Source organism: Rousettus aegyptiacus, unplaced genomic scaffold (assembly GCF_014176215.1).
Source record: "Rousettus aegyptiacus isolate mRouAeg1 unplaced genomic scaffold, mRouAeg1.p scaffold_m13_p_7, whole genome shotgun sequence".
In the NCBI taxonomy this organism is placed as follows: domain Eukaryota; kingdom Metazoa; phylum Chordata; class Mammalia; order Chiroptera; family Pteropodidae; genus Rousettus; species Rousettus aegyptiacus.
The window spans coordinates 107,152,550-107,177,908 of NW_023416310.1; the positions used below are offsets into that span (position 1 = coordinate 107,152,550).

At 44.0% G+C, this 25,359-nt stretch overlaps 1 protein-coding gene across 1 annotated transcript in view; it reads right to left on the minus strand.

Moving 5' to 3' along the window:
* Nucleotides 1-8,876: 8,876 nt before the first annotated feature.
* BTNL9 (butyrophilin like 9) overlaps nt 8,877-25,359 on the minus strand; it is a 34,325-nt gene continuing 17,842 nt past the window's right edge. The window contains 12 exon segments of the mRNA XM_036225071.1: nt 8,877-8,902; nt 8,905-9,504; nt 10,341-10,367; nt 13,068-13,094; nt 13,321-13,341; nt 14,148-14,168; nt 14,439-14,471; nt 14,589-14,717; nt 17,257-17,538; nt 18,851-19,198; nt 20,407-20,535; nt 23,204-23,262. Coding sequence (XP_036080964.1) covers nt 8,877-8,902; nt 8,905-9,504; nt 10,341-10,367; nt 13,068-13,094; nt 13,321-13,341; nt 14,148-14,168; nt 14,439-14,471; nt 14,589-14,717; nt 17,257-17,538; nt 18,851-19,198; nt 20,407-20,535; nt 23,204-23,262 — 1,702 coding nt within the window.

Genomic DNA, 25,359 nt, shown 5'->3' on the forward strand with positions numbered 1-25,359 from the left:
TGTTGGGTCAGAGGATGGTCATATTTAGAAATTGGTTGACATTACCAAAATTGACCTCAAAATAGCTGCCCTGATTTATAAGCCTATCAACAATGTTTGAGTGCCCAATTCATGGGATCTTTGTCTCCCCAAGTAAGAATCTCATGGGACCAAAGACAACTTGCCTCACACTCACCATCCAGGTCTCTCAGCTTGGCCAGCCTTTGTGCATTAGCCGTCCCCAGGCTTCCTCCAGTAGAAACCTCATAAGACTCAAACCAGATGTGTTTGTATACTAGATTGAGATCCACAACTAAGTGCTGTGCTCCCTTGTCACAGTTCTGAGGAATAGTTGTGTGGAAAATACAAACAGGAGGAGGAACTAAATATATCATGTCCTATTTTTAGAAACTTGTCAGAGGGTCATGGGGTGAGCATGAAGATGCTGAGTGGTCAGGCCCTGTGGGTGGCCTTCAGCACAGCCTTTGTGGTTCACAAAACATATAAGATCCCTTCCAACCTTAAGGCTGGACTTCCCATTATTTAAAATACATGAATGGAGCAATTAGTTATTTAAAAAGAATGTTGGCTTCTGTATCAGCTATGTTTGCTTCTCTTATAATACATAAAAATGATCTTAAAGGAATAGATAATGTTTGTATCCAGTCAAGGAACAAATTTTTAATGTTATCATAAAAACACTTGTGAGTAGGACCCTCAAATGTTGCATGCTAATACAAATGATTATATAAAACAAAACTTCCATTTTCTGATATTTTATATATTTTCAATTTTTTTTAGTTTTTAAATTTTTTTATTAAGTTTATTGGGGTAATATTGGTTAATACAATTATATAATTTTCAGGGATACATTATAATTTGACACCTACATATTCTATTGTGTGATTACAACCAAAGTCCAGTTTCCTTCAGCTACCACATATTTGATCCCCTTTACTCACTTCACCCTACCCCTAACCTCCTATATTACATTCCCTTTGGTTTGTCTACCTCTCCTTTCCTCCCTCACTCCCTACACTCTGGTAACCACTAGACCATTGTCCATATCCATGAGTCTCTGTTTGTTCTGTTCATTTGTTACTTTTAGGTTTATATCCCACATATAAATGATATCATGTAGTTTTTAACTTTTTCTGTCTGGGTTATTTGGCTTACCATGATTATCTTGAGGTTTATCCATGTTGTGGCAAATGATAGTATTTCATCTCTTCTTATGACTAATATTCCATTGTATATATGTACCACAGCTTCTTAAGCCAATCATCTATCGTAGGACACTTCGGTTGCTACCATGTCCTGGCCACCATGAATAATACTGCTATGAAAGTCGGTGTGCAAATACCTTTTATGATATGGGTTTTCAAGTCTTTGAGATAAATTTCCAGTAGAAGGATTGCTAGATAATATAGTAGAACAATTCTTAGTTTTTTGAGGAATCTCCATACTGTTTTTCATAGTGGTCGTACCAATTTTCCATCCCACCAGCAGTGTATGAGAGTTTCTTTTTATCCGCAGCCTCTCCTACATTTGTTATTACTTGTCCTATTGATTATAGCTATTCTAACAGGTGTGAGATGGTATCTCATTGTGGTTTTGATTCGCATTTCCCTAATAGCTAGCAATAGCTAGCACCTTTTCAAAGATTTGTTAGCCATTTGTATGTCCTCTGTGGAGAGGTGTCTGTTCAGGTCTTCTGCCCATTTTTTGATTGGATTGTTTTGCTGTCGTTATTGAGTTGTATAAGTTCTTTGTATATTTTGGATATTGGGCCCTTATTGGAGGTGAAGCTTGCAAATATACTTTCCCACCAAGATGGCTGTCTCTTTAACTTGTTCATATTTTTTGTTTATTTGTTTGTTTTTTGTCTTTGTTTTTGCTGTGCAAAAGCTTTTTAGTTTGATGTAGTCCCATTCGTTTATTTTTGCTTTTACTTCCCTTGCCTTTGAGGTCAAATTCATGAAATCCTCTCTAAGTCTAAGGTCCTTGAGTTTAATTCCTATGTTTTCTTCTATGCATTTTATTGATTCCAGTCTTATATCCAGGTCCTTAATTCATTTTGAGTTAATTTTGGTGTGTGGTAATAAACAACAGTCTAGTTTCATTCTTTTGCAGGTGGCTTTCTAGTTTTCCCAGCACCACTTATTGAAGAAGCTTTCCTTTCCCACGGTATGTTTTTGGCTTTTTGTCAAAAACTATTTGCTCATATAAATGAGTTTACTTCTGGACTGTCAATTCTGTTCCACTAGTCTATGTGTCTGTTTTTCTGCCAATACCATGCCGTTTTGATTGCTGTCGCTTTGTAGTATAATTTGAAGTGGGGCAGAGTGATGCCTCCAGCCTCGTTCTTTTTTCTCAGGATGCCTTTGGCAATTTGGGATCTTTTGTGTTTCCATAGAAATCTGATGATTTTTTGTTCTACTTCTTTAAATAATGCTGATGGGATTTTGATGAGGAGTGCATTAAATTTGTGAAATGCTTTATGTAATATGGTCAGTTAAACTAGGTTGATTCTTCCAATCCAAAAACTTGGAATATCTTTCCATTTTTTTTTTGTATCTTCTTTGATTTTTTATAATAGTGTCTTGTAGTATTCATTATATAGGTCTTTCATATGTTTTGTTAGATTTATTCCTAGGTATTTGATTCTTTTTGTTACAATTTAAAAAAGAATTTTTTTCACTTCTTTTTCTGACACTTCATTATTAGAGTATAAGAACACTGTGGATTTTTGAACGTTGATTTTGTATCCTAAGACTTTACTGTATTTGCTTACTGTTTCTAGTAGTGTTCTTGTGGAGTCTTTAGGGTTTCCTATATAGAGAATCATGTCATCCACAAAGTGACAGTTCGACTTCTTCATTTCCTATTCAGATGCCTTTTATATCTTTCTGTTGTCTGATTGCACTCACTAGGACCTCCAATGTTATAGTGAATAACAGTGGCGATAGTGGACAGACTTACCTTTTCCTGGTCTTAGAGGGAAGTTTTTTAGTTTTTCACCATTAAGTATAATGTTGGCTGGGGCCTTGTCATAGTTGGCCTTTATTATGTTAATGACATAATACCGATTTTGTTAAGTATTTTGATCATAAATGGGTGCTGTATCTTGTTGAACGCTTTTTCTGCATCTATTGATATGATCATATAATTCTTATTTTTTAATTTGTTTATGTTGTGTATCACATTAATCAATTTGCATATGTTGAACCATCCCTGTGCCCCTAGGATGGAGCCCACTTGATTGTGGTGTAAAATCCTTTTAATATGTTGCTGTATTCGGTTTGCTAGTATCTTATTTAGGATTTTTGCATCTGTGTTCATGAGAGATATTGGTCTATAGTTTTCTCTTTTTGTGTTATCTTTACCAGGCTTTGGTATCACAGTAATACTGGCCTCAGAAAATGAGTTGAGAAGTATTGCCTCCTCTTCAATATTTTGGAAGAGTTTGAGGGGAATAGGTATTAAATTTTCTTTGAACGTTTGATATAATTCACTGGTGAGGCCTTCTGGTCCTGCACTTCTACTTTTTGATAGGTTTTTGATGATTGTTTCAATTTCCATACTGCTGATTGGTCTAGTTAGATTTTCCAGATCTTCTTGATTCAGTCTAGGAAGATTGTGTTTTTCTAAGTACTGGTCCATTTCTTCTAGGTTATTAAATTTGTTATTAAATACTTTTTCATAGTATTCTTATATGATCCTTTGTATTTCTGCAATGTCAGTCATAATTTCCTACTATTTTATCCCTGATTTTGTTTATTTGTGTCCTTTCTTTTTTTTCTTTAGTGAGTCTAGCCAGGCGTTTGTCAGTTTTATTAACCTTCTCAAAGAATCAGCTCCTCGTTGTATTTATTTTTTCTATTTTTTTGTTTGTTTTCAATTTCATTTATTTCTGCTCTAATTTTCATTATTTTTTTTCCTTCTGCTGACTTTAATCTTTATTTGTTCTTTTCTAGGTTTTTAAGATGAAGAGTTAGGTTGTTTATTTGAACTCATTCTTGTTTTTGGAGATAGGCCTGTAATGATATGAAATTTCCTCTTAAGACTGCTTTTGCCACATCCGAAAAATTTTGATATGTTGTACTATGATTATCATTCATTTCTATGTATCTCTTGATTTCTCTTTTTATTTCTTCCCTGATTCTGTTATTCTTCAGTAGCATGTTGTTTAATCTCCAGGTATTTGTGGTTCTTTCTGCTTTCTTTTTGCAGTTGATCTCTAGTTTCAAAGCATTATGATCAGAGAATATGGTTGGTATGATTTCAACCCTCTTATATTTGTTGAAGGTATCTCTGTGTCCCAGTATGTGTCAATTCTTGAGAATGTCCCATGTGCATTAGAGAAGAATATATAAGCGGCTGTTTGGGGATGGAAGGCTCTGTATATGTCAATTATGTACAGTTGGTTTAATGTGTCATTTAAGGACATGTTTCCCATATTGATTTTCTGTTGGATGGTCTGTCCACATCCAACAGTGGGGTATTTAGGTCCCCTGCTATGATAGTGTTTTCGTCTGTTTCTCCCTTTAGTTCTGTTAGTAATTGCTCTACATATTTCGAGGCTCCCTGATTAGGAGCATAGATATTAAGAAGTGTTATGTCTTCTTGGTGCATGATTCCCTTTGCCATTATGAAGTGTCCCTCAGTATCTTTCTTTACCTTTTTTTATTTTGAAGTCTATTTCATCCAATATTAGTACCACTACTCCCACTTTTCTCTGAATGCCATTTGCTTGAAGTATCATTTTCCACTGTTTCACTTTGAGTCTATATTTGTCTTTGGAGCTGAGATGTGTCTTCTGGAGGCGGCATATGGTTTTTGATAACTTTAAAACAATGTGTCTTGGTGAAGGCCTTTTTGGATTGAGATAATTGGTTATTCTGTTGATTTCTTGAATTTCAAGCTCCAGCTCATTCCTTAGATTTGGGAAATTCTAGTCTACTATTTGTCTGAAAAATGCTTTCTAGTCCCTGCTCCTTTTCCTCACCTTTGATAATGTTTCCTCTCCTGATAGTATCAGCTAGTTCTGGTATTTCTCTTTCATTTTTTTTATTCTTCAGTTTCTCTGTTCTTCCTTCTGATTTATTTCTAGATTTCTGGTTGATATCACTGATCCTTTCCTCCATTTGGTCAATTCTATTTCCCAAGCTTGCTATTTCACTTTTCAACTATTGCAGTGTGTGTGTGTGTGTGTGTGTGTGTGGTTTATCTACAGAAGATCTACTCTTTTCTTCTTGAGGTTTTCAGTCTCATTGCTACAAAGAAGGCACTTTTCTTTCGGTGTCCAGTAGGTGGCATCTAAGCCCCTTGGATCTCTGCTTTATATAAAGCCTAAATAATGTTTTTTTTCCTAATTTATTTTCTTGTAGAAATTTCGTCACACTTGCTACTCTCAGTTTCAATCCCTGTCATTGTTTGCTCAGATTCCTCTAGGGCTTGATCTCAGAGGATTGGGGAAGGGGCCTTTTGGGTTGGTGGTTAGGGGCTGCAGCTCAGCCCTGGTACTGCAACCGTGGCTGGTAAAAATCAACTGTTGTTTCTCTGCAGCCCCGTCCCATTTCTCTGCTTTCTGTCCTGATGACTGGGCCCTGTTGCCAGCTGCATAGAAATCCTGGCACTTCCAGGCAGTGTTGTTCAGGGAAGTCATAGCACCTTCTCCCCTCCTCCTCCTCTTGCAGGGAGCTCCAGAGGCTGTGACAGGTAGCATCAGTCTCGGCAGTGTTTGTTCAGATTCCCCTGGGGCTCCACGGTGATTGGTCTGTGAAGGTATGAGGGAAGGGGCCCCCTCTGGGTTGGGTGTTGGGAGCTGCAGCTCGACCTTGGTTTTGCAACTGGGGCTGGTAAAAATCAACTGTCGTTTCTCTGTGATCACATCCTGCTTCTCTGCTTTCTGTCCTGATGACTGGGCCCTGTTGCCAGCTGCATAGAAATCCTGGCACTTCCAGGCAGGGTTGTTCAGGGAAGTTGCCACACCTTCACTCGTCCCCATCCTCCTACAAGGAGTTCCCACGGCTGCTAGAGGCAGCTTTATTTCTCCCAGTCCACTGCCCAACACCCAGGGTTCTGACCTGTGGTAGTTCTTATGCGCAGATCCCACGCTCAGATGTGCTGGTGTGCGGTTTGGGTGTTTTTTTGCTTAGTTTAGATGTCCAGCTTATTATTGTTTCAAGGGGAGAGATCTGAGGACATCGCTCACTCTGCCATATTTCTCAGAATCTGCCCTTTTCTAATATTTAGATGGCATGTTTATAAGGCTATAATTCTATCATAATAGGTGGCCGAGCATATTTTTATAAGCTCAAACATGTCCATATTTGACTTGTTAGAGAAACAAATTATGATAACTGTCCAAATGCCCTATATAGAATTGTGTAAAATCAGTCGTGCACTGGAGCTGGGGTCTCACGAGAGGCAGTCCATCTTGCACATCTCTTCCCAACTCTATCAGTCATGTCACACCTGCAGCTTGAAACTCGCCACCGTGGGAGTATTTACAACATAAAAATCAGCAAATGCTATAGATGTTTTTCCAGAAAGCTAGTTATTAAACATTTATCATACACAACTGCATTCCTTTATCATTTTCTCTTTATATTACTGTATTTTTGAATGAACTATTTGAGAATAAGGGACAAACATTATATCACATTATCTCTTAAGATTTAAGTGTGTATTTTCTTAAAATAAGGATATTCTCTGATATCAAAATCAGGAAATTAACATTTATCCAATGTTGCTATCCGATCCAGAGCAATTTTTCAATTGTCTTTTTCTCCAAATAATAATATCTTTTATAGGCCCAGGATCCCATTCAGGGTCCCTATTGAGTTGATATGTCATGTTGCTTTAGTGTCCTTTGGTCTGAAATAATTCTTTAGTCTTGTCTTGTTTTCATGACCTTGACATTTTTGAAGAATGTCAGCCAGCTTGTCTGATATTTCCTCATGATTTATGAATTTTAAGGGCAGGAATACCTCAAAACTGATGCTGCTGTGTTCCCTTCACTGCATCAGGAGGCATGTGGTGTAGATTTATGTCATATCTGGTAATGTTAACTTTTGCCACTTGGTTAAGATGGTGCCTGCCACACTCCTCCACTATAAAGTTGGTTGATAGTGTTTTGCACTTCTAAATTGTTAAGTAATTAGTATTTTGTGGGGGAGATGCTTTGAAACTTCAATTGTAGGGTCTAGATTTCTCTTTTATTCCATTTACTTATTCATCTATTTATATATGTCAGCGTAGATATACATACTCTTAGATTCTTCCTATTTTAATCTATAACTGCCATTAATTAGTTTGATGTTCATATTTGCCAATTGGAGACCCTTCAAACTGACTTTCGTATCCAATTGACATCTCCCAATCATTCTTTGAGCACTTCCTTACTATCTGGTGCAAGGTGTTTTAGACCCATTCCAGTGTGTGTGTGTGTGTGTGTGTGTGTGTGTGTGTGTGTGTGTGTATTTTAACACCACCAAGCTATTAACTAAATTCTGACCCTATTTACCTAGAGATAGTGTCAGATCCCGCAGGTTAAGGGCTCAGTTCTACAAAACTGCCTCCCCTCCCCACTTCACACACCAATTCCAAGTCCAGGTTGTTTACCTATTCTTCTCATCAACCTGCCACAACTTGAGTTTGATTAATTTACTAGAGTAGCTCACAGGACTCAGGACAAATGGTTTACCTACTATTTTGCCACTTTATTATAAAAGTATATAACTCAGAAATAGCCAGATAGAAAATATGCATAGGGCAAGGTATGTGGGAAGGGACACAGAGCCTTCATGCTCTCTCTGGGTGCCACTGTCCCTGCATCTGCAACCGTTTGCCAACCTGGAAGCTCTAGAAAATAGTCCTTTTGGATATTTATGGAGGCTTTATTACATTTATATGATTGATTAAATCATTGGCCTCTGGTGACAGAGCTCAATCTCCAGCCCCTTCCTGAGGTTGAAATGGGGGGTGGGGCTAAGTTACAACTCTAATGACTAATTGATTCCCAAACACCCAGTCTCCAACATCAGGGGCTTTCTAGACATTCCTCTATCCCTCCATCCAACCATCCAGCATGTGTGTGTTCCATCTATCTACACATAGTAAAAACCGTGAGTTCACAGTTATTCTTTTACTCTCTCCTTTCCCCTTTCTATACTTTTTTTTTTGTAAACCTCTCAGCATACTTAGTAAACTATCTTATTTGCTCAACTACTTGTTAAGTGATTCTTGTCACTATTCACTTTACTGTTCAAATTGTCCCACAGTTGGTCAGTGGAGCCACTTCGATCTAGCTCCTATGTCCTTTTGCTGGGTCCCCATCAGGTTTTGAGAGTGCTGATACTTTGTGGTAGAGGGTGGTCCAGATTCACCTTGCACTAGTTCTATTCCAGCCCTGGAACCAGCTGTTTCCCAAGTTCATGTTAGTGGGGATTGTCATCTAAAACTGGGTTATGAGCCATAGATGAACTCATTGCTTCTGAGGCGACAGTACTTTTAGACCTTTTTCGAACTAGAAAATTTATACAAAAATATATGTAAATACACAAATTAATTGATAACTTTAATTTGAACATGTTTCTCCCTTCTTTCCCTATTCCAGTTTTTCCCCTCTTCTTCAGTGGACACCCTGGCTCCCGGCAACATCTATGTATTTTTACTCATTTGCTCAATCCTATCATACACTCAGATGAGCTTGAAACTGCCTTTTATTTTATTTTATTTTTTTTTAAAAATCATATCCATACATGTACACACACACCTACACAGGCCAAGTCCCTTTTTCTGTCCTCTTGCTATGCTGAGACTGTGGTCTTTGCTGACACTTTGGCTGTGCTTTCTCCACCCTAGACCAGCCCTGCGGCCACAAGAGTGCCTTACCACAGACCCAAGGCAGGGTCTGAGGCTTGTAGGGCTATTCCCAGGTGACATCGTCGTTCTTTTTGAGGACGCATGTTCCTCTAACCGGCAATGAGCAGAGGGTGAGCGGCTCCGGGTGTTCGCCGACATCGGGGCCTCTGGGCCTGAAGTACGCACAGAGCGGCCCCGAGAAGGTGTCGGTGAAGGTGAAGATGTGGGAACCGTCGGACACGTTGAAGAAGGCCAGCTTCCCGGCCTCGTAGTCCAGGAAGATGCCCACGCGCCGGGGCGGCACGCGTAGGGTGAGCGCCACGCGCCGCGGCTCCAGGATGAAGTACTCGCAGCCGTTCCACAGTCCCATCACCCAGTAGCCGGCGGCCGGGCTCAAGCGAGCCGGCCCTGTGCGCACCACCGCCGCCAGGCAGGCGCCCAGGAACCAGCGGCTGCGCCGGCCCACATCCACCTCCCAGTAGTGGCGGCCAGCCAGGAAGCGCTCACGGCTCAGCACGCACGTCTGCTCGGTAAACCGCTGTGGGTCTCTGGGTACTGCTGAAACCGATGCCCACCCACGGGAGGACACGCTCTTGCCATCCAGGGAGACCTCCAGGCTGGGGTGCGCCGAGGCTGGATCTAGGGTCACGTCCACTGCACAGAGGCACTGGGTTAGTGCCCTTGGGGACAATTCTGGGCCCTGCCTAGCTCCACCCCGCCCCCCATAGGCAAACCTTTAGTTCTTCCCGGCCTCACCCCACAACTGAAGTGGCAAGTGAGTCATTCCCCGGCATTTGAATGTGGTAAGAGGAATCTTATTTCCTTCCTGACCTGGAAGGTTCGTGAATTCTCTACCAGTGCCATGGAGAGCAGAGGTAGCAAACAAAGTAGGTTTCTGGGCATGGAGGCCAGCTCGCTACCCCCAAGTCCTGGTCAAGGAGAAGGAGCCCAGGGCCAGTGGTGGTCCCACTGGTTTCACCACCAGTGTGACCTGGAGAGCATCACCAAGCTGTCTCTGGGCCTTGGTTTTATAGCAATTTTAGGATTTTAAAACTAAAAGAATCTAGTTTAGTGCCTTGTATTCCAGCCCCCCAGCCCCCCAGGACACACATTTGATGGATGGGAACTCAGAAGACCCCTTCTGTCAGAGGATCTGAGAGTTTCCTTGCAAACTCTATTCATTCCTATAAACAGCATGCCTGCCAGATGGAAAGACCAAGTAAAACCCAGAAAGCTATCTGCTTGCATGAGTGTGTGTGCACACAAATGTGTGCACACGTGAGTCAATCACATGTGTGCATGCAAACATGTATGTGCACATGTGTACATATGCAAGATTATGTGTCATGTGTGTGCAAGTGGGCTGTGTGTCTGTGTGTGCAGGCTCATACGGGGCTTCTGGACAGACTCTTCCTCTTATCTCAGGTGTTTCCACCTCCCTCTGTTTAAGATCCAGCTAACCCAAGGCTGAGTTCCTTGGCTCCAGTTACCTGCATACTGTTGGGCTGCTCTCCACTCTGAAACCAAACACAGAGGGAAAAGAGGCTGAGAGAGCTGAGTCAGTAACTTGGGAACATTGAGGAAGGCTCAAGCTACACAAGGGACATGGTCAAACTGAATGACCCTGTTTCCACCATGACAGCTGGTTTGGGTCTAGACTAGCCTGAGTCCACCACCTCATTTTCCCTGGGATTTGGGATCGAGTTAGGGGCTGGTGTCAGTGCTGGGTTACACAAAAGCTGCATGCAGGCTGAGGTATTGGGAACAGTAAGAGAACAGAGCATGTGAGCGAAGAGACTCAATACAAGTGGCATGTGTGCCCTGAAGGATGGAGATAAAGCTTCAGTCTCTGACTGGCAGGCTTTATCAGCTGAGGCTGGTTCCTGTCCTAACATGTCCTCTAGACACCCTGTCTTGCCTCCTTTCTTAATGTGAGCCATTCTGAGTGGATTTCTGCTTCATTTCATCTTGTTCTGTTATAACAGAGATCACTAGGTCACAAAACAGAAAGTAAAAGAAGACATTTCAGAATTCCATAATGTACAGAATGGCTTTTCAGCTCTGGTTTTATATGAGAATAACAAGTAGAATTTTAAAAACATATAGCTCTTGCATGGGATAATTCAATTTTATAAAGAGGTTGATTCTTCCTAAATTTATCTATAAATTCAAAGCATTCCTATATAAACAACTTTTGGATTTTTTAAAAAGAACATAAATTTATTCTAAAATTTATATTTTAAAAAGTTCCATTAATGGAGGTGGGGGTAAATGGTGTAGATGAAAGAGGCTTTATTCATCCTTCTTGCTACCAGACAAAGTTGTGACAGAAACACAGAGCAAACAGCAAGCAAACTCGCCTGGGATCTAGGTGAACAGAAGCACTACAACTAGGGAGAGAAATTAATATATTGTATGCCGACTGTACAATGTAAATACGAGCAACTAATTGTCTATTATATTTCAATGAAGCCAGAGGGGGAGGGGAATAGGTAATTCCTTATCTTCCATAGAAGGAAGTAAATAATTTCAAATTTAAAAATCAAGAAATAACAATATAAGCACATTGTATAAAATGGATATAAACAGAAAAAGAAATAGTTAAAACAATTGAAAGTGGTTACCACAAGGAAACAGAAATAGGAGTTGGGAAAGGGTGGGTTAGAGGCCTGCTTTTTGTCATGTTGCTATTTAATAATGTGCATGTATTACTTTGATCAAAATTAAAACTAACTTTAAAATGCAAAAAAAAATTCCTTTAAAAAGGAAGTAGAAATGGAGAACTTGTACTTTCAAGTACTTTAAAAGCTATAAGCTTTTAGAAACTGATATAATAGGTGGGTGAAAGAATATGGGAACCAAATATGCCCTAAAGATGGCACCCACATCAATGAGAAATCACAGACGCAGTAGTAGATGGTACTGGGAAAATCGACTCTATGGAGAAAAATTACCAAATTCTACTTAACACCACATACAGTGGTGAATTTCAAACAGCTTGAAGACCTACACACATAAATAGAAGAAAGTGTAAGAGAATCTTTATGGCTTAAGTATGAGGAAGTAGACTCTACTTCAACAAAATTTCAAAAATTTCAGCTATAAGGTAAAAATGTGATGAAATAGATTTTATCAAAATTAATGACTTCTTTTCAATAAGAGGCATCATGGACAAAGCTAATAGCAGATGATAGGATAGAAAAAGGAATTCATGATATTTTGTACCAATGAGGGATCAATATCACACACACATACACACACACTCCTGTGAATCATTAAGTAAAAGATAGCAATCCCATATAAAAAATGGGCAAAGGACACAAACAGGCAATGTTCAGAAGAGGAAGCCAGGGAAGCCAACTAGTGTTTAAGAGATGCCCAAACTTCTCAGTGTTCAGAGGACTTCAGACTGAAAGCACAAGTGAATCACTCATCCCCACTGACTGGAAACTTAGAAAGCTGGCTCATGTGGGATGTGGGCACCTGGAGCCTCCATGCACTGCCAAGGGCAGGACGATAGTGCTATTCCACTTAGTGATATACCCCCAGCAAGTCCCCTCCTAGGTATACATCCCAAAGAAACCTCCACATAGGATCCAAAGGTGACATGCTTGTGTTGTTGTTTGTAGCAATGTGGAGTTAGATGTAGAGATGTGGCGGTCTCTCCAGGAGGGTGGCTCTCTGAAATGGAGCGCTCCAGCAGCAAGAAGGAGAAACAGACCAGATGCACATGCGGTGGTAGGTGGATATTAAAATACAGTTATGTGTGAGAAAAGCCAGGAATAGCACGAGACGGTGGGAGTCATTTACACAAGCTAAAACGCGTTTGCACAAAACAGAAATTCACATTTTGCAAAAATATGTACAATATAGACCTTAGACTGGTTGTTTTATGGGAGGAATGGAGAGTTACAGGGACAAATGTTCACATCTAGCAGACCTACAAATCAGTCTTTAAGAGTAGGCTCCGGTAGTCTGTGGGATTTTTATGTGCAACCAGTATTGGCACTGATGGTTTACCGTACGCTTACACCTCAGGACAATATGAAAACAAAACAGAAGCGAAAGTTGAATATCACCTCTACCAGTGACATATATTAATGTGCTGAGTGAGGCCGTGGAGCAAACTGGAAGGAAGTGTGGTTGGTTAATCAGAGCAAGTGAGTGGGATGCTGAGATGTAAGGTGGACCATGGGAGAGAAACGAGCTTCACTTACCAGCCTGGCCTTCAGCCCTTCTCCAGTCTGAAACAGCCAAGGAAAAAGAATTAGAACACCATGTTCCTGCACCTTCCCTGCTCACGTGTCACATTTGCACTCACCCCTGCCCCCCTCCCCTTTCTCCTGCCACCAACACCAACAGTAGGGTTCCATCCTGGGTATTACACCTGATCGGGAGGCGAGAACATACACGAATAACCAGACGCTAAAAGATGAACAAGAAGAAATAATTCTAAGTGAGGTCACTTACCAAGCTCTGTCTGCAGCTCTCCTGTAAGCGGAACACATGGAGAAAAACATCAGCCTTGGGCTGAGTGAAACCACCTTCCCAAAGTGGTCAGGCCACTGGGAAGATGTTGCTTAGTCATCTGAGTTTCTGCATTGGCTGGGGAGTGGGGGTAGGGGGGACAAATCTTGGCACTGAAGAGCCTCTTTCCTGGGCTCAGGTCTGGTTGGAAGGAGCTACTGGTCATCCGTCTTGAAATAACCAGCTTTCCTGTGGACGCGGTCCTGCGTGAGTCAAGGACTCGAGCACAGTCTGCCTGAGTTCAGGGTCACTGACCCAGTGTACTCAATTATTTCTCCTTGCCAGAGCCAAGACTGATAATTTGCCACTGTAAATTCATTCCTTTGATTTCTCCGCCTTTTGTCTTTTCAAAGTAAATGTTTCTGAGAAAGGCAACACTAAACACTAATTCTGACTTTATTTCGTTGTACTCACTTTGGTGCAAATTCAAGATGCCATTCTTTCCAGTGGCATTTGCATTAAAAAGAGGAGACTATCATAGGAAGACGAACCAGTGGGAGTAAACGTTTAATGATGGGATTGTGACTGATTTGTATAATTGGCAGGGAAGGGGCTGGTAGGGTCTGTCCAGAGGGTCTCCTTGGCAGCTCGGCTAGAGTCCTTTTGGGAGTGAAGAGGTGGGACCGTACAGGGATGGATTTAGAGTTAGATGGTTGTCAAGTATCGCTTTCTAAAGGGAGCCTAAAGTCACGTAACCCTTCTTTCCATCATGCGCGGGGTTCACCCCCTAACCCGCAGCCAGCGCCGTGGGCGTGGCACCCAGAACTTACCGAGCTCTGTCATGAGTTTCACTGGAGAAGAAATGAGGAAAAGGGAAAACATCAGTCGATGATCACGGAGGCCGTGCTTCCCCAAAGTGCACAGATTAGGTCCCAGTGCGTTCTCGGGACCAGGCTGGGCTGCCTGCGCAGGAGGAGCGGGCTCCGAGGCGGGGGAAGCAAAAGCGCAAACCTCTGGCAGGCTCCCAAGCCCCAGGTCTAACCTACCTCCCCCGCTTACCCCAGCACCTCGCTTTGGCTAGACAGAGGTGCGGGCGGAGAGCGCGCCTGTTCCTCACTTACCTTTGTCCTTCTCCGCCTGCTTCTTCAGCTTTTCTGAAAGGAAGGACGGGGAGCGGAGGTGAGGATGCGCTTGCCTGCCGGTCCCACGCCCATTCCCAGTCATGACCCCCCAACTTCCTGCGGGCAGAGCAGGCGTCGGAGGGCTGGTACCTTGGGACCGCCGTTGCTTGTGGAAGAAGCGCAGAGCCAGCGTCGCGAGGAGGGCGAGGAGGAGCGGCAGTCCCACCAGTGTCCCGAGGAACGCTCTCTTCCACGGTGAGGACCCAGGTAAAAATACGTCTGCAAAACACCCACAGGGAATTGTGTCCGTTTAGGCGCTACTAAACCCTAAGTCCAGACTCTTCTGAACACCGTGACCCACTGGTGCGTTAAGTCCCCTGGGTCCCGCCACCGCCATCTGTAAAATGCGCGCGACAGCACGGCACTCTGGCGATGGCAGGATCCCCAGGAACCGCGGCGCGCTTGGACTTGCTCAGCGGAGTGAGACCGTGCTGTGAAGGATTCGAAAGAAGGGGAGCTGATGGGTCCCACCGACGCCCCCATCTTAGAACTTGTGTGGCCTCCCTCTACTGCTTCCCACTTTTGTCCTGCATCTGAAGGACATGAGAATCCAAAGTGACACCCAGTGAATTATTGCTCTCCACCCGCACTGTCGGAGTTATAAGCATCTCCCCGCGTCTTGCAAACACTAGGCTTCCACTTCTCATCACACGTTTGAAAAAGATGATAGCAAAGCCGTGTGGGGGCTGACTGACAGTCCCTTCCGTCCTCTCCAGGTCCCCTGGAGAGCATCTGCGGATAGTGGCCAGCCAGTAAAGAGATAGGGACAAAAAACAGATAGGAACAATCCTTTAGAAACTCTTGTGGCAACTGAATAATTTTGTCTGTTGAAAATAATTACTAAAAATTGGTGATTTTATCTCCGTGGTCTTTTTGAAATATATTTTTCCCTTTTTATGATGGTAAAATATACCTAACATAAAATTTACCATCTTAACCATTTTTAAGCTTACAGCTGAGGGACATCAAGTGCACACATCTCATGTGTAACCATCGGCAGCACTTTTTCATCTTCCTCAAATGAAATCTGTCCCCATTAAGCACTAACTCTTCACTTCTCCTCCCCCACCCCCTGGGAACCTCTTTTCTACTTTCCATCTCTATGAATTGTCTACTCTAGGTACCTCGTATGAGTGGAATCATACAATATTTGTTCTTTTGCTTCTGGTTTATTTCACTTGGCAAAATGTGTTCTTTTTATTTTTATTTATCTAGCAGTGGTTGTTATTATCTTGTACAAAAGTATTGGGCCACAAAGGATTGGTCCTTCACCACAGGTGGTTTGCTAAGTGCTGACATAGGGGTTAAGAGCAAGGGCTGATGCCAACCTGCTACCCTTGCACCTGGTCTCTGTTCCAGCCTCATCCACCTCCTTCTGCTCCTCTGATAGCCACGCACATTCCCATTTCGGGAACTTTGCGCTTGCTGTTCCCACTACCTGAATGCCCTCCTAACAGAAAGCCATGTGACCGATGCCCATTGTAAAGGATAAACACAAATCTAAAAAGAAAAATTGAGACTATCCCTTTCCCCTGTCTTAGATTATTATTTCCTTTAAAAAAACCTGTAAATCTTTTCTCTATCCTTTTGAGATGTATGCAAATTCTTTTGAAAGCTAATAAGGCTCTTGACGGCTTTACAACCCAGGAATGTTTTTTTAAGGAGCTCAGAGTCATCCTTTTAAATGTAAACCTCCAGGAGAAATCACCCCTATCTCTTGTTATGGGAGTTTAACTGAGGCACCTGACTCCAAGCTATAACTAACTACATGCTTGTCTTAAAGATATGAGATGTTTTATCTTGTTTTTGGATAAAGGCAATTAGCTTACACAGATGTCCACTTACATTACTAGACAGATTTTGAATGAACTATGTGTGTCATCAAGTCCTCTTACCTGAGGACAAATGATCATTAAGGGCAAGATTTCTTTCGACTATAATGTAACTATTGATTTGGACCTATGTGGAAAATGGCCCATAGATTGGGTAGGTCCCAAAGACTTAAAACAATTAAAACCATGAGCATTAAACCTTCCAGTGGGTACCTCATAATAAAACGTCGATTCTGGATAATGGCCTAACCTTCAAAACATTGCCTGACTTCCCTGATCTACCACTTTCAAAGCCACATTCACAACCCACCATGCCTTAGCACTCTTCCCTGCTTCATTCTTCTCTATGGTCCCTAACACCTTCTAATGCACAATGTAATTCACCTTTTTTTTTTTAATAGTTTTAAGTATACAGTACATTGGTTAGACATTTATATAGTTTATAAAATGATCCCCCCATTGCTCTTTCTCTCCTCTAGTTATCACTTCTCGGCCTTTTGGCTAAGATCAAGTGTAATTCACATTTTTGTTTGTCTGTTTTCCTCACTGGAATGTGAACCCGCGGGCCAGAGTTTGGGACACATTCTGGGTGCACATTCTGGGTGTTCAGTGAATACTAGTTGAGGGGATGACATTAGGAGCACATGGGCTCTCACGGTGACCTCCAATGAGTAGAGTTTCTGGAGTTTGGCTCATGGCCTTGTAACGTTGGCTCTCTGGGGCCTTCCCTGCTTACTGTTTGAGCTGTCAGTTGTATCTTTAGTAAATTCCAGATATCCAAATTGCTGACTTCTCAGATGTCAAGGTCAGTTTGCCCCATATACAGCCAGACCCTTGTACCATTGTGTCCTTATAGATGGCCTTGGTACAAAGGACATGCAGGATGTGATGACTAGGTAAATGAGGGTGAGCCAGCACCCACTGACCTGCTATTTGGACCACAAATTCTTTCTTCTGCATCAGGAGGGGGTTCTGGATGGAGCATGACACATTGCTGTGGGCCCCTCCTTGGATGACCACAGATGTTTCAAGACTGAAGAGGCCCTGGGCATCCTGGATGATGGCTTCAGATTCTGGAGGCAGGCACTGTCCCCGACGGTCTCGCCACTGAACTTTGGGCTTGGGGTACCAGCCGCTGGAGCTGCACTTTAACTTAATGCCTCCTTCCTTGAAGCCCTCAAAGGAGATGTGAGGGTCTGAGCCCAGCCCTAGGAGAGGCAAGAGTGGGAAAAGTTAGGCTCCTTCCCAGAAGTTGTGTGTGAAGTTTACACTACCATTTGTTGTTTGCAGTCACCAGAAGACATCGCGTGCTGCAAGGGATCTTAAAACATATGAGCTCATAGCCCTCCAACCTGTGGACTGTAAATGACAGTCTGCATCAGTGTTGGCATGTGGGGATGGTACTACCTCTGAGAAACATTTGGAAATATGGAATGGGGCCCTTTGACTGGAAAGGGATACTGGTATTTAGTCATATTATGCAAGGGACAGTATCCTAGAATGAAAAATAATCTCTCCCCAAATTTCGATAGATTGTCTTCTCTCTCTTGAATCCCATCAGGCCTCAAGGGCCTGTGATATATGCAACCCTTTATCTCCCCATCCTTCTGAAGCTAGCTTTATATTTTGATTATACAAAACATTAATAGGGTTTAAATGTCAACACTGTAAAAAATGTATGTGAGAAAAACCCCCAGACCTTTCTCCATCCTTTCCATCCCATCCCACTTCCTTAGGTAACTAATTTCATAACTTTTTAGTTTATCCTTCCTGTTTCTTTTGTGCAGTGTTCCTCTTCTTTCTTAAACAAAAGTTTACATACTATAGAACCTCTTATGCACCTTGCTTTTTTTCTCTTAATAACATCCTAGAAATCACTCCACACCTGTTCATAGAGCCTCCTCTCTGTGTTTCCAGCTGTGTAATGTGGACCACCTCATTGTATGATGGACCATACTCACACCTAGGCTTGCACAGTTAGGTCATTTCTACTGACTTGCAAGTACAAATAACACTACAGAGGTTAAACTTATACATATGCCTTTTTCGTATTTAGCTGTGGGAGGTGCATCTTCAGCATAAACTCCAAGAGGTGAGATTGCTGTTCAGGAGGTAGATGCCCAGACAGTCTTGTTAACTATTGCCAAACCTCCAGGTGCTGGAGCTTTGCGATTTGAACTCTGTCAACATGGTGCAGAGCAGAGGACTGGCTTCCCCAGGCTCCACCAAGTGTATGGTTGATTTTTTGAATTTTTGCCAATCTGAGAGGTAAAAAATTGCGTATCAGTGTAACTTTCATTTGACCATCTTTCCGTATGTTTAAGGGCCATTCGTGTATCTTTTTTTGTGAACAATTCTTATGTTCATTTTCCAATGCATCTTTCTTTAAATTTTTTTTTTTTTAAATCATAGCTATTCTCCCATTCTTTATGCTTCTCTATCTACTCCTGAGCAAAACAGCTCTATCCAAATGGACCCTTTCCTACATCTCCCCTGCTGGGGCTCCGCCAGTTCACATACCTGCTACCTCCAGCTCCCAGACAGCTTCCCCAGAAAAGTTGCTGGAGAGGAAGCGGCACCCGTAAGGGCCCTCATCCCCCGGGGTCACGCCGGTGAGCTGCAGGGTCACACTGCCATGGACGATGTCATCCTTGACGAGTTTGGTTCTGTTCTGAAACCGAGCCATCTGCTGCTCGTGGAGCTCCTGTTGCTCCTGATACAGGTGCACCACGTTGGAGGCCTGGCTTCGGAACCAGAGGATCTCCATGTATTCGGCGTCCAGATACACCGACAGGTGGCATGTGAACTCTACCTCTTCCCCAACAATCGCCAGGATGGATTCCCCAGGGCCAGTCACCTTGACCTCCTCTAGGAAGAGAAGCCGGATCAATGGCCAAAATCAGCCCTGCTCAAATATAAGTTTTTATCGTATCCCTTTGCAGGTCAGAAATCTACAGTAAACTATTCAAAGCTATGAGGAGATACTTTGTCAGGTTTCTTGAAGAGTTAATTGTCATTAAAAAAAAAGTGGATTGGTAATTTCTGCATGATGGGAATAGATTTTTTCTTATTTTTGCTTTGTCTGATTTTTAAATTTTTTATATTGCACATGTAGAGCTTCTGTAACAAAAAAGGGCATTGAAATAATCTATGGGGCTCTTTGCTTGATTTTTTTTTTAATTGTTGGAGACATCTGTTCACCAGGATCTTTCGTTGGATCATTCTCTTCAATGGCTCCTCTACCCTTCCCCCACCAAAGCTAGTCTGTTTTCTTCAGTCCCACGAGAGTTGCTACTCCTGCTGCAGTTCTTTTGCACATGCTGTTCTCTGCTGCCTGGTATGCCTCACTCTTCCCTCTGGCTTCTGCGCACTTCTTTTTCTTCTTTTGAAGGTCGGCTAAAACTCGAGTTTGTTCTAAAGCTAAAGACCAAGTTCATCCCAAGCTCAACTGAAACCCCATAGCCGAGCTCTCCCTTCTTGGATCCCTCCCATCCTTCATGTTGCCCACGGAGCATGGCAGCGCCTTTGTTCACTTTGTGAAGCCCCAACACGCTTCTAACTAGCTTCCCTCTCCAGCTTTTCTCTACCGCACCTGGTGCCTGGCCCAGGTATACCTTGCCTCAGTTTACCCTCAGTCTATCATCTTCCTGGAGAATGTGTATCCTATAAGGTTCTGCTTAAAAATTCCTCCTATCTATGGCTTTTCTTGGCTTTCTGGAAAAAACAAATTGCTCTCTTAGCTGTGTTCTCAATTATTTCTCTTGCAGCCTCTTCACACAGCTGGACAGCTGGATTTAAAACTATTTTTCAACTGGTTCAGCCCAAGCACAGACCAATAAGAGTTTCTTGGCATCTTTCTGCTCTGCCCTTGACATGCCCATGAGCTGTGGGGTCGTGGGGAGTGTATAAGGGGTGCTGGGGGGCTGGATGGTGCTTGGGACAGTAGCTCTTTAACCACTGAGATGAAAATCTTTTAAAGTCCTAGCACCTGGCATGGCTATATAATCTCCAGAGGGGTGGGCAGAAGCTGATGTGCTCACGTCCTGGCTGGCTGGGCTGCAGATGGGATACGATACCCGAGTTTGGCTCTCCAGGCTGGAGGAGGAGAAGGTGGATAAGGAAGAAGAGACTGCTGGGCCAAAGTCCCCGCTGGGAGGTGTCCAGGAAAACTGGGAAATCTATCATCTCCTCAGCAGTGGGGCCACCTGCAGAGGAACAAAGAGATACTGAGGTGAAGTGAGGGAGCTGGAACCCGGCCCATCAGGCTAGAGGTCTGTCAGTGTCTCAATGATTTTTTGTCTGGTTCTCGCCAGCCCCAGTGCGTGGCTTCTAAATCATTGCTGGATGTGAGAGCTGCTTCTAATTTTACCAGGCAGCAGAGCTAATAGCATTGCTGGCTTTGCTTGGAATAATGAAGCTACATGAGGACAAGGCCAAAGGGCCCCAGAGGAAGCAGCTTCTGAGGTTCACATTGTTTTAGAGCCAGAAATAGAGCCACACAGTGTATTAGGGCTCAGCTAGGATTTAGTGACTTTCTCCAAGCAAAGAGAAATTTACAAAAACTCTCACGTGCATTTTCATTCTCCCTGCCCAAACTTGCTCTCACTTCCTTTCGACCTGGAACATCGGGTCCCCAAAACAGAACAATAAGCACGGAGTTCTGATTGTTCAGAAGTGGGTGCACGCCTGGGAGCTGCCTGTCAGCTTCAACCACATCTGGGACACCTTCCTCTAGTCCTAGTGTGGCATCCTGACCTTGCCTGGCCATTTCCTGCTGGAATGAGTTTGGTCCTGACTGCCCATCCCTCACCTCAAGGACTCTCCTGCTAATATCAGTTTTTGTATAACTTGCCAACCAGTATTCTTCCTTATATCTGTAGCTGTGTAGGGATGACAAGACTATAAACCTGCCCATTATGTTACAATGGGGGCTCACTCAGCCTTTGCATAAGAATTTGTTGAGCCGGTGCCGGAATCAATAAACGCTGCTTCCTGCTTATAGCCTCAGTGTCCCGTCTCCATTTGGGAATCCCACAACACTAGAACCTCAGATGTAGCCTCCAGGAGGTCAGCTAGTGACTCTTCGAGGCCACAGTGATGGAGTGAGCTCATCTAGCTCCCCCCAGTCTGTGGTCCAGGAGACCTAGCCCCAGTGCCGGAGAGGGCCAACCACTCTCACTCCTGACACCCCCGTAAGGGCCTGTGGAATGTCTCTCAGTCTGATAGCCAGTGAGTGTGAGCAGCCAATGCATCGTGGGAGGTATACAATTCTGTTATTCTTGGAGCTGACACCTGGGGACTCAAATCATGTCTTCAGTGCTCATGAGATGCTGCCAGGACAGACAGGAGCTGGTAGAGTGAGGATTTACCCCAGTTCTGTGCTTCTCTGAATAGAAACTCCTCATTAGCTGTGCCATGTGTCAGGGCTAGATGCACCTTCAGTCTCCTGTCCCCTAGACCATGACCCCTGTTAGGGACTCCCTGGCCACAGACCACAGCGATTGTCCTGGCAGCATCTCACGAGCACTGAAGAAATGATTTGAGTCCCCAGGTGTCAGCTCCAAGATGGACCAACCAACCAACCAGCCAGCCAGCCAGCCAACCAGCCAATAAAAACCTAAAATCTCACTGCTGATAAGAGAACTCAAAACCAGAGTCTCCCTCGGTGCTTGTGAGCAGCATCTTCTCAGACGGGAGGTACATGCCCTGTGGTTTCTTTGCTTCCAACACAAGGACATGCCTTGGAAGCCTTTCATTGAAGGGAGACAGTCTGGCAATTTCCTGAAGGACTTCAGAGGTGAACGCCCGTCATGCCCAAAGGGCACCCCACTCCCACCTGCTGCCTGAGGCTCAACCTTTCTGACTTCTGTGGTCTAAAGGCTTTGGTCCTCACCAGAGAGCAAGTGCCTGGTGAAGGCAACACTCTGTTCTCAGCTATTTGCACCACAGTATAAATGGATTTCAGGTCTGGTTTGGGCAAGGAGGTTTTGCTGGGGAAAGGCAAGGGTCTGGATGCATTGGATATTTGGGGAAGATGGAGCAGCCAGTGGGGCAAGGATGACCAAAAATGGGATCTCAGGCTGGAGCTCAGCTTTACTGGTGGGAACATTCTCTCTGCCCTCTCAGGAGCTTCTGGGATGTTCCTACCTGAAGATACTGGGAAGAGTAAGGGCCGTGCACACCAGTGCCAAAGAAAAGCTGCCACCCTCCACCTGGAAAAAACCCAATTTCTCCTTGTTTCTTTTCCCCTCATTTTTTCCCCCTGGCTCCACTCCAACTGCATTGCAGTTTTCTGCACCTACATTCCTAATTCTTGAACAACACCTGATGGTCTGGTCTCTTGACTTCCAGTCCCTCAGCTCTTGAGTATCTCTTTAAAAGTTACCATTTTCTTTTGCTACTTGAGGGAGCTTGGGCTTTGTAATGGCACTGTGCTTCACCCTTCTCCCACTCCCTGTGCCCTACCTGTAAGCCCCAGGGGAGGGCTTCTACACTCTTGCACACTCTCCCCTTCCAGCACCCATTCAATGTTTGACCCTCCATAAGCTGTCAATTGATGCTCACTGGCTTGTTTTGGTTTGATTTCAATAGGCCTCAAAGAGATTTCACCCCAAGTCTTTAAGGGATGTGATTCGCCCCAAGAAGGGACCCTCAGTGAGGCTGGAGGGAAAATGAGACCCATTGGAAATCTGCCTCCTCAGGTGGAACACCTAAAGGAGTATCTTCCCGAGGCCACACTCCAAGCACCCCACCCTGCAGCTAGGCTCTGCTGATAAGATGGGGCCAACCCATCAGCACTCTCTCTTCAAAAGCCATCATTTTCTGCTTTCCATTTCTGCAGTTTAGACTGGTGCTGAAAATGAGCCCCTGTACCTGGCAAGTTGCAGCAAAGAGTCTGAAATGGCAGATGAGTCCTGGTAATCCCAGCTCCGCTGCAAAGGAGACGATTGTTGTAGAGAGTCTTGGTTCCAGTTGAGGGGCCAGCTCATGTGTGATGGATTACCCACCCACCTTCCACCTTAAGACACATGCCACTTGTTCTCCCCTTTGCTATAAAAATCAAGGTAGATAGAACAAAAGGAGGAAGTCCCTGTCACATCCTGAGAGGAGGCAAATCATGAATTGAATTTCCAAAGAAAATGTCCTTCCAAGGTCTTAGAAGGAGGGGAAAGGTATCTAGGGGTTTTGCAGAGGCTGCAAACTGCAGAAGTTCAGAGCAAGGACAAAATACTCCTGCTGGCTGCCTGAGGTCTGGGGCTCCAGGGAGGTGGGATGCCCCTCACTCCACACCATTACAACAAAGGGTACAGAAACTGAGCTGACATATCACTAAGAGTTAGAAAAGATCTGGTGCACAACTATTAACCAGCTCTACCCTCCTCTGCAGATCAAGGGCAGTATGACAGACTGGGATCATTACCATAGGTAAAACTTGCAAGAGCTGGTCATGTACATCTTGGAAATCAAGTGGGGTACTGCATTTGGATTTCTTTACTGCAGTGTAGCTCAAAAAAGTAGAAACAGCCATTACCCTACTCCACCCTATTGTGTCATAGGCCACTGTGCAACTTGGTATTAGTGGGAGAGGAGTGTAGTGGATCAAGGTGCCACACTGGCATCCTCCCTAAGGGACTGCTCAGAGACCTGCCACAAGGGAGTCTAGCACCTGCAAGATATCCCTCAGGGACTCCCAGAAATGCCTGGTGTTGGGGAGGGGCCTGTGCAGGTGCTAGGCTCTGTGCAAGCAGGTGGAGTAGGTGACCTTTAGTGTTCAGGTGGCTGGTGCATGCATTTGGGGCTTGTGCATGCATAATGATGTCCCAGGATAGCAAAAGGGGCTGAGTGGTAAGCTCAAATGGGTGCAGGTCCATGGGTCTGGGAGACACAGGTGGGCTCAGGCCCAGATTAAACACGAAATGGACACTAAATGAAGAGTAGGATCAGGGTTGCAGGCAGGGGGATAGACATTCTGAGTGGAGAGGGGTGATTAGAATGTGCGGGGTAGATAAAGGCTGTGGGCTTGCCAGGAGAGTTTATGAAAATCATCAGTGGAAGGGAAGGCTGGACAAAGAATAGATGGAACCAAATTGCAAAAGACTTTTCATGCCACACAGGGAAGTAGAGTGTTGTTCTACGAGCAGCCAAGAACATTTTGGAAGTTTGAAGGACCTGAAATAATTCAGGCTAGAGAAGAAAAATGGCAGCTATTTGGAAATGTTAATTGTGGCTTTTCATTGTTCTTTCCCTGGGGTCCTCTATGCTACCTGGGGAGAGATGAGACTATGGCAGCAGGAATGCAAAGGCAGCAGACAGAATCTGCTTCTGTGGCCACTGAAACAGCCTTACTGGGATGTAGGAGAGACCCTACCTGCCAGTGCCTGCACATCAGGGTGCATTGCCCAACAGGCCAGGGCGCAGGGCCCTATTTATGGGCACCTCCATTTCAAGGACTTAGGAAACACGTGAAGGCCCTTATTTAAGAAGAGTGCTAGACTCCTGGAGGAGTCTAAGTGGGAAGGGAAGGACTCTCACTGCCCTTGGACACTGGAGAACCCACCTGGTACAGTTTCTGCACCTAGTCACTCAGGCAGATTCTCCATAGGGTCCACCAGCCCTCACCATGAAGTTGTTTGAGGGAAATGGGGGGCATCCCGAAGGCCACTCTCACACATAGCCTGGGGCACCAGAAGAGATGAAAAGAACGAAAAGTTATGTAAAACTCATATGTAGATGACTTAACCTTTCTCTTCTGTTGAGGAAGCCAGGAAAAGAAGCGGCAGTTAGAACAGCTTAAGGGAAACTTGTGAGCACAGAGGTGGGCTTGGGAGGGAAGGTTGAGGGGTGGCTTTCTCTCTTGAGTGTGAAAATAAAACGTCTTACCTTATCTTCAGAATCCATCCAAGAATTTGTGTCCTGTTTATCTCTACCTCTCAGTCCTCATCCTAGCTCTTCCATCCTTCTCTCTTTTTATTCTTGACCCCTAATCTTCACCAGTCAAGCACATGCAGCCCACTCTTCCACCCCGTGTT